We start from the raw sequence: 10000 nt of genomic DNA on the forward strand, positions 1-10000 counted from the left end.
TGATCGCACTCAATCAACACCAGGCTGACTCAGTGGGAGCGGCACTACCACACACACACACACACACACACACACACACACACACAGAACAATGTGTGTGTGTGTGTGTGTGTGTGTGTGTGTGTGTGTGTGTGTGTGTCTGTCTGTCTGTCTGTGTGTGTCACAAAACCTCTCAGACTAATGTGTGCTTGTGTGTGTGTGTGTGTGTGTGTGTGTCTGTCTGTCTGTCTGTCTGTCTGTCTGTGCATTACAGTATCACACAAACTCACAGACACAACTCACAGTGTGTGTGTGTTGAGGTGGGTGGGTGATTGTTGTTTGTCACTGTACATGTATACATGTATGTACCGTGTCTGTCTTTAAAACTTCTATATTTGTGTATCGATTCATCAATTTACTTGAATGTGAATGTGTGTGTGTGTGTGTGTGTGTGTGTGTGTGTGTGTCTGTGTCTGTGTCTGTGTCTGTGTGTCTGTGTCTGGTCACGTGTACATATGGGAGTGGATAATTGTGGAACATACTTTTACAATCCTTACATGTCTTTAAGTAAAGCAACAGGGCATTTTATGATGGGGCGTGCTCAGTGTGTTTCTGAACTCGCGCAGAGAATGCCTTGGCCTAAAATAGTGAACATTTTGTATTTGGAAGAAGATGAGAAAAGAAGGAGTGGGGGAGAAGTAACTTCTTCGTGAGACCATTCATCTCTCAAGCCAAGTCTGGGCTATTTATTTTCTCCTCAAGTACACGTGTAGCAGCTAGACTCTTTTCCTCAAAAGCATTTCGAACCATTCCTTCTCCCAAAATAACACTCTCTCACATCAAACTTACATTGCGCACTGAAACATTTCTCGTAAAAGAAAGTAACTTGTTTTTGAATACAACATTTTAGGGGTTTTCCCTCCTGACCTTTGGCTAAGGCCTTTTGAGTTACTGGTTTGAGGCCGATTGTAAGCACAGGCTCATACCATGGGCATGGGGCAGTAGCCAAAACATCACCGTATGGTTAGCGGTCAGCCCAGCTTCTCGTCAGTGCACTGCTTTGGATAAAAGCATAATTCTAACTAGATGTACCACATAGCGGTACAAAATATGACCGTCGATCAGTCCAGCACATTCTCTCTGCAAAAAAACAATGATAAAAGCATAGGCTAAATAGCGTAATTTCCCGACTATTAGCCGCGGCTTATACATTGATTTTGCAAAATTTCTTCAGCTATGAGGTTAAAACAGGGGGCAGTTAAATATGGTGTTAATATGGTTTTGTTTCTTTTATCTTGCATAGAACACTGTCCTGTGGCTTATACACAATGCGGCTTATATGCAGGAAATGACTGTAGCACTCTGTTTACCTCAATGCCCTCCTTGTTCAGCGCGTACTCGTCGAAGTTGAGGATGGCCGTCTTGATGGTGCGCGGGGGAGGGAGGACCGTCAGGCCGATGTTGATGGCGTTGCTCCTCTTGGAGTCCAGCACGATGATCTCCTGCCGCTTGCCGTCCGCAGCCGTTTTCTGTGGGGGGGCAACGAGGTCAAAGGTTAAAATCACTGTAACCCTGAAAAGTCAAAGGTTAAGGGCCCTAGGACCCCTTACTAGGACCTGAGAGACAGAAATAAGAGTGAAAGTGAGGAAAACAACAACAAATACATATAGTAAATATTGTGGATATATATATATATTCAATATAAGAAGAGTTCAGATGCAAAACCCTCTAAACGTCACCTCCGTGGTGAATGAATGCATAAGCATTTCTTTACTTAAGTTTGACACTCGGGACCAAAAAAAGGCCATGTCATGTCAACCACCCTTATGCGTTCATCAAATAATATCGCTTCAAAGCCTGCTGAATACCATTCTCTTCCTGGTCTGAAATATCGAATTGTGGCCAAAAACCTATTAGGAGCCTGATAAAAATGCTCAGATGGATTTAGAGGGTTTTGCATCTGAAGTCTTAATATATAGACCATTTACAATGTGAAGGCAATCTACAGTACTGTATCAGTACAAATAGCAATTTAACAACGGATTCCATGAACACATCAGTTGAGAGTATGTGGGGAGATTTGTCTGCTGAGAACACACAGAAAACACACACAACTCTATGTGTGGCTGCAGCAGTGCAACTGAACGACAGCCTATGAGCGAGACCAGAACCTGTCCCCCATCTCCTGTAATTGGCCTTAATTCCTGCTGGGCTGAATTGGTGCACACACACACACACACACATACACACACACACACACACACACACACTAACAAACACAGACGGAGATCTTAGCAGCCGACCGCCACATCAAAGGGCCTCGTCACGCCTTGCTGAGCACAAAGCAGGTGCTGCTGGGATACCTGTCACCGTCAGCAACGCGCCTGCCCAGCTGGGAGCTATTAGTTGCCCGCGGTTACATTTGACAGCTGGTGGTGACATTTAGTGGCCGGCGACACACTAACATACATCAAAGTGGTATGGGACAAGGGACGTGTGTGTGTGTGTGTGTGTGTGGTACGGGACAAGGGACTTTTACATCCACTAACCTGCATGTTTTCATGCTGATGCCAAAGAGAGTGTAACACTGGATGCACTTTGTACATGCTGGCTACACTGTGTTGGCTGATGACTTTTTGTAGTTATTGTACAAATTCAACTAATACAGTTTAGTATACGGTAATGCAATTTCTTTAGCATTTCAGAACTTTGGGATACAGTACTTATTTCTAATCCGTTTTCTACTGTGTGTGTGTGTGTGTGTGTGTGTGTGCGTGTGTGTGTGTGTGTGTGTGTGTGTGTGTGTGCGTGCGTGTATGTGTGTCTATGTGTGCCTATGTGTGTGTGTGTGTGTGTGTGTGTGTGTGTGTGTGTGTGTGTGTGTGTGTGTTCATGTGGTTTCAGGTGCTGGCTGGCATGTTTAGAAAGTGCGGGAGTTCAAAGTGACAGGATAAGGACTATAAGCACTAGAGGACTCCTAGCTCAACCTGTGTGTGTGTGTGTGTGTGTGTGTGTGTGTGTGTGTGTGTGTGTGTGTCTGCCAAGCTCAAGCTGTACCTATTACAGGGCTTTGGCACCATTACAGGAATTCACCTCTATCCTTCTCTCTCTCTTTTCATCCCTCTCTTTCTCCCTCCCCTCCCCTCCCCTCTTCTTCTGTCTATTATTTTCGCCAGTAAAAACGAGTTTGTGTTACTTTCAAAGTCCCAACTGACCTACATCTGTACTCAATCTGCTTCCAATCGGGTGCCCTCTTCTGAATGGCTCCAGGATGAGGTGTGTGAGTGTGTGTGTGTGTGTGTTTATATGCGTGTGTAGGTACTGTAGGAGCCGAAACAGGTCAGCGTTGACCTTGGCTGACCTCTTGAATGCATTTGACCTCTGACCCTCCTGCTGTGCCCTCGGGGTCGGATGTAAAGGCATTACAGTAATTGTGCTGGGGACACATGGGAGCAGAGAGAGAGAGGCTCCTCTACACGAGCGCTAATTAAGGGCCACAAACAGCCAGCAGGTTTCACACAGGCACATCCAGGTGTGCTCCCTGAAGGACCCCAACAGGTCACACTTCAGTCTCACATTAACAGCTACAGTTCATCAGTCAAGTGAACACATGCAGTTCAATACAGTTCAACAGCATCCACGCCCCATTTGGAACAGTGGAAGGTTGAGGCTTTCTCTTCCTCTACACACACACACACACACACACACACACACACACACACACACACACACACACACACACACACACACACACACAAAGGACTATTTTGCGTAAAAGGCCCAGATCAAGTGGAGAGGTTGATGTGTACTTTGATACACAGCCTGCTGAACACCTCTGGCTCTCATTCCATTCCATGGATGATGTTACTGTCTGAGCATTCAGACTCATCATCCACAAATGTTCCCTCGCACTTCATCAGAAAAAGGCACGATAATCAAAAACAAATCTCAAAGATCAAATCAACTCAAATGCCTGATACATTTTATGCATGTCTGCGTGCAAGGAAATGTGTGTCTGTGTGTGTGTATGTGTGTGTGTGTGTTGATTTATCTAACTAACTTAACTAACTAAATAATGTGCTTCTGTTTTTCACCTTGTTGCCATTTAATTTAAATTTAATGACAGGTTTCTTATCTTGTCTTGTTATCTGTGCATGTGAATGTGTGTATATGTGTGTATGTACAGTATGTGTGTGTGTGTGTGCATGTGTGCGTGTACAGATTACAGAACCAAAAGCTCCTGTGCAGACGTACTGTACCTTGGTGACGGGGATCTCTTTGGACTTGCTCTCGAAGAGGTGCTCCAGCTTGGCCGTGTCCACCTTGACGGGCTCCAGCTTGGCCCAGAGCGAGCCCTGCAGTCGCCGGTAGCCCCGGTACTGCCAGTCGGGCCGCACCTCGCTCCAGAACAGCCGGATGGTCTTCTTCTTCTTCTGGAAGAGCGGCTGCTCGCCGCCGCCCTCCTGCTGGGGTGGAGGGGGTATGGGGGCCGAGGAGAGGCAGGGGGGCGGAGGGGGTATCCTCATGCCTGGCATCGGTGGCGGAGGGGGGCAGTTGCCGAAGAGCGGCGGGGGAGGGGGGAGGTTGAAGGGGCAGGGGGGAGGTGGGGGAGGGGGCAGGAGGTCGCTCGTGCTCATCAGGGAGCCGGCGTCCAGCAGGTCCTGGTCGTCCTCCTCGCCGAGGTCGGTGAAGTCGATGTCGCCGATGCGGAGGGCGCGGGGGCTGGCCAGCAGCTGGTCCCAGATGTAGTCCGACTCCTTCTTGGGGGGCTGCGGCGGAGGAGGCGGAGGTGCCGCCGGCTGCTTCTCGGGCGTCTCGGGCGACTCCAGGTGCGGCGAGGACAGCCCTTTCACCAGGTCGCCGAACTTCTCGGCGAACGCCCGCACGTTCGTGCTGCGCCTATCGCCGTCCGACTTGGGCTCGGCGCCTTCCTCTCCCGCCGGCTCGCCCTCCCCCTCGATGGCGGCGGCGACCGACGGCTCGCCCTCGCTCTCCTTCTCGTCCTGGCCCTTCTCCTTCTTCTCCTCGTCCTCTTCCTCCTCCTCCTCCTCCTCCTCCTCGGCCGGCTTCTTGGCCTGGGCGTACAGCATGTCCAGCATGAAGAGCTTGCTGTTGAGGATCTTGCTGCACTGCTCGTTCACATCCGCATCTTTCACTGACGGGGCCCATGGACCTGTGAGGGCAAAATCACAACAGCTAAATGCACTGTCTCTCATATGGGGGGAAAGTAAGACTAGTTCATCTACAGAGGAAAATGAAAACACCTTAATGCCAGAAAACAGACACTTCATTTTTTGACACTGTCAGACACTGTCAGAGTGTTTACTTTTAGTGAAAGTGATAAACAAGTCCACAGGATCAACCTGATATACAATTATAATCAGCATCACTTCAGTGCACTGACATGTTGTTGAGGTGTTTGTCAATGATGAGCAGTTTGCCATAGAGCAGCCGGCTCTGGATGACATGTGGCCATGTGCTGGCATGGATCTGCTTGAGCAAAACCACAACCGGGCCACACCTGGGCCACATCCACCCCAGTCCCGACTGCTGTACTAGAGCATCTAACTGAGCCTGATTTCAACCAAAATCTGAAGTTGGACTGGACTAAATTGAATTTAATTTAAGTTATGTTCACCAAATCGGTTTGCTAATGCAGCACAATGCCTGAGCTCCAAAGAGCAGGATCCAAAGCACATGAGTGGGTCAGCGCTAAGCTCCCCTACAGCACACAATAGCGCTGGTGCTCAGGACACTGTGCAGGCATGGCATGGCTCCGCGCTCGGGCCCTGGTCTGCATGTGAATGAGGCGTGTGAGGGAGCGAGTCTCTCACCAGTCTCGTTGTTGTTGCCAGCGAGTCGCTCCTCTCTCTCTAGGGTGCTGCTGGCAGACGAGATGCTGGAGGCCGAACAGTTGTCCTTCTCGTTCACCTCCTCATTCTGTCTCTCCTTGTCGCTCAGGATACCGCTATCCTCCGCCGCCTCTCCATTGGCCGTTTCCCGTTCGGGCTCCTCCTCTTCCTCCGCAGGCTCCTCCTCTTCCCGCTCTGGAGCCGGCTCCTCTGCCTCAGCTTCTACTTCCTCTTTGGCTGCTTCCTCTTCCTGTTCTGCCTCTTCCTCTTCCTCCTGATCCACGGCCTCCTCCTCCTCCTCAGGAGATTCGGTTTCCTTCTCCTCTGCTTCTGGTTCTAATTCAACTCCTGTGTCTGTTGGGGGGAGCGGGGGGGGGGGGGGGATACAGTCAAGTTAACATTGTGTTCAGACATATGAACAAACACTAATATCAAGTGTCCTGCAATAACATGGCTGTGGAATCTGTAAATTGTGACGGCAACTGCATACTATTAGTCTGTGTGGTCTGTGTTATGTACGTAGGCCCACTAAGGTCACAGTATATCCAGCCAACCAAGATCTCAGCTGTTCACACACCCACCCATTCAGACATGTAAACAATGCCTCTCTTGTGGTGGCCCCTACCTGGAGAAGCACAGGGCCGCAACCAAACATGTGCTGAAGTGTGAGAGAGAGAGAGTCCGGTTTCACTGTTTGTTTTCCTCTCTCCCTCCCTCCTTCCCTCTCTCACAATCTCTCTCAGTCTCACTGCAGCCTCTCTCCTGCCTGCTCTGCTCTCTTTCTCTGTCTTTCTCTCTATTCTCTCTATCTATCTATCTATCTATTCATCTATCCATCTATCCATCTACCTATCTTTCCCACTCTCTCGATCTCTTTTAGTATCTATCCTCACACTCTCCATCACTCACTCTCCACCACAATGTCTTTCTCCCTCCATCATTCTGCTTCTACTTCACTTCTTCTGTCTCTGCATCACTCAGTCTGTCTCCTTCTGGTTTTCTCTCTTCATCTCTGCCCCTCCCCTCTCTCCATCCCACCCTCTCTTTCTCTCTCTCCTCCTCTATCTCCATCCCTCTCCTCCTTCCTCCCTCCCTCCCTCCCTCCCTCTCTCTCCTCCTCTCTCTCTCTCCTCCCTCCCTCCCTCCCTCTCTCTCCTCCTCTCTCTCTCTACCTCTCTCCCTCATGTTGTGGTAGGGGTTCGGTGTTGATGTTCCGCTAAGCTAGCTGAAGGCTCCTCTGTAATGCCTCAGTCCCCCTCACTAGCATGCCCATCAACAATAAGGGAGAAAGCATGTGCTTGTGCTTGTTCCCGGGGGCCGGAAATGAGCAGGAAATGGTGTGTTACGTCCTTGTTTACGTCAACAGGCGTGCAGCACAGTGCCCCTGCTCACACACTCGCGACCTTACGACCCCTACACGCAACAACAACAACACGGCTCGTGTGCCCCGCGCGAGCTTTACATAAGGAACAGTATCGCCTACCACACTATCAGCCTCTTTAAACTTGACGTAAGAAAAATAATCACTGTTTTTTTGACCCATTACTTAATATCCTTGATTTTTTCTTCAAATGTACCTATACAGAACTCCATCTGTGTGTTTCCAGTCAGTGCTATTCACTGCATTCGTCTGTTTGGTACTTCAAGCTGAAAGAGTGCATTTAATTGAGAGGGTGCATGCAGGCTGGCAACAAGACCCTGCGTTTATGACTAATACGGCACACTCAACAGCAGCAACAAGCGTGTACTTGACATTTACCACTCAGAAAAGCCATGTCTGTTTCGTTTCATTAAAGCGCCTTAGTCCAATCCAACATTGGCTCAACACAGAAAGCATGTCAAAAGTCCATGTAATATTTTTCATACGCTGCATTTCATATTCTTTGATAATTCCAAAGCGTAACATTTGACTTATGTCCTATTCCTGGCCGCGTTCGTCCTGCAAGACGGTTCCAAATCCCTGCTCAGCAGTCCGACCAGACACAGCTGAACACATCCAGACAGTCATTACTGTACAGACATAAATTACAAACAACGTGTGCTTGATATATTTAGATCCAGCGCCTTTTAAACTGCTCCGATTGTTTATAATGTGTATCAAAAAGCAACTCTTCCCTGTAGAATACCATGTCATCTGAACGCATCTGCTGTGTGGACCATGTGATGGAATAAACCGCATCATCTGCACAGACAAGTCACGTGCTCTAGATCCACTCCAGACAAACAGAAACTCTTGAATGGTCTCAACCAGCTGGTACAGTAGATTTGCTAACTACCACAATTCCAGAACCAGGGAAAACAACCACCAAGAAATCATTACAGCAAGGATGATGCAAAACTAGCACTTTCATGTTGCGATCCTAAAAGGTTCTAGTTCTACTCTTTGTTCCCTCGTTCTGTTCTAGACTCTTGGCTCTATGGGGAAGATAACATTCTAACCCAGTCTACTGATTCCTGCCATGTTCTTCTGAATATTCCAGTCTGTCTGGTGCCAGAAGCCATATTAACAAATCTATTGGATGATCCTCCAGCACAACACAAGTGTGTGATGAACTCGGCATGCATCTGGCCGGCCCTTCTGTTATTTCAGGTACATGGAACATCTGTGTCAATTACATCTACTCTCAGCTGCACCAGTCCACTGCCAAGACATTTTCATGTCCCTCAAAGTGCACATACAGTCTGCTGAACCTGGCACTATCACTTCAGGTTAGCACATTAAGGGCAAGGATTAAGTCTAGTTCTAAAAGATATTCAATGAAAATCTCCTGTTTTTAGTCTAGGACTAGACTTAATCCATCCATAAAACTAGCAATATGCTACTAGCAAAACAGAAATCATTGACACAATGCTCAACAGATAGGCAATAAGAACTGAAAAGGTGTCATGCAAAATGCCACAGCCTAATATCAAGTGCTGTTTGTACTGCTCGTAACTGTGTTGTACATCTCTTGGGGAAACAGCCTGCATGTGATGGTGTGAGGTAGTGAGGAGCTCGTACCTGACTCAGAGGCGGGGTAGGGTGTGGTGGGCGTGTCCTGGTTGTCCTGGGAGGCGATGGAGGAAGGCGTGCCGCTGCGGGATGATTGACAGGAGTCGTCAGGGCTCAGGGACAGGCTGAGTCCACGTGGAGCTGAACGCACACGATCCCGCTCGTACTCCTCCGCAGCGAGACGCTCCACCGTCTTATACCTAGAGAGAGAGGGAGGGAGTGACAGAAGTAGAGAGAGAGAGAGAGGGATGAAGGGGAATGGGGAGGGAGAGAGGGCGACAGAAGTGAAAAAAAAAGTCAAATGACAACTGTTCTGAAAAGCTGTTTTGAGGCTTGCACGTGTTTTCCAGGAAAGATACACAGCAAAATGAGAGAACAAGCATCTGATATAAAAGGAAAATAATGAAACATCAGAGAGACAAACAGACAAATACACACACACACACACACAAATACACACACACACAAGACCCCTCTCTCTGTCCCCTTGTCACAACAAACACCAGCGGAACGAAACAAGGGTTCCGGTACCTCGGTTACTGCTCCCGCTTCTCTCCTGTTCTGTGCTGCTCTCCAACAGAAGCTTGTCCTGCCACAGCCTCTCTCCCCCTCTCTCTCTCTCCTTTCTCTCTCTCTCCCTCTCTCTCTCTCTCTCCCTCTCTCTCTCTCTCTCTCTCTCTCTCTCCCCTCTCTCTCTCTCTCCTCTCTCTCTCTCTCTCTCCACAGTCTACTGCACACCATTACATCTCCCAGCACTTCTCATTCCTCTTCCCTCACTCTTTCTTTTCTTTTATTTCTTTTTTCTACTTTTTTTCCAACGTAGATTGATCCTCTTTCGTTTTTCTCAGGAGAAATCCAAAAAGCATGCCGTCCGTCTCTCTCCCTCTCCCTCTCTCTCTTAAGTGTTATCATCACTAGACAAAATATGCAACAGGGAAGAGAGGAGCAATATGAAAAAAATAAAGAGAGAGAGAGAGAGAGAGAGAGAGAGAGAGAGAGAGAGAGAGAGAGAGAGAGAGAGAGAGAGAGAGAAAGTCCCGCTCGGCTTTCCAGAGGTAAATCAGTGTAAACCTGTTCAAGATGTGCTGTCGTCCAAGCTAGCAGCCGGAGCCTTAACCTGAACCTGAGCCACGGAGAGAGAAGGAGCTGCCGCCAGCTAGCCATAGACCCAGTGACT

The 10000-nt window shown here is 48.5% G+C and overlaps 1 protein-coding gene across 2 annotated transcripts in view; it reads right to left on the reverse strand.

Moving 5' to 3' along the window:
• fhod3a (formin homology 2 domain containing 3a) overlaps positions 1-10000 on the reverse strand; it is a 107458-nt gene that overhangs the window by 16653 nt on the left and 80805 nt on the right. For both annotated transcript variants that reach the window (XM_062529434.1, XM_062529433.1), the window contains 4 exons: positions 8833-9023; positions 5814-6185; positions 4239-5152; positions 1350-1508 (listed from right to left, as the gene is read on the reverse strand). In XM_062529434.1, the coding sequence (XP_062385418.1) occupies positions 1350-1508; positions 4239-5152; positions 5814-6185; positions 8833-9023 (1636 nt within the window). The remainder of the gene's footprint in view (positions 1-1349; positions 1509-4238; positions 5153-5813; positions 6186-8832; positions 9024-10000) is intronic.

Source organism: Sardina pilchardus, chromosome 24 (genome assembly GCF_963854185.1).
Source record: "Sardina pilchardus chromosome 24, fSarPil1.1, whole genome shotgun sequence".
Classification (NCBI taxonomy): domain Eukaryota; kingdom Metazoa; phylum Chordata; class Actinopteri; order Clupeiformes; family Clupeidae; genus Sardina; species Sardina pilchardus.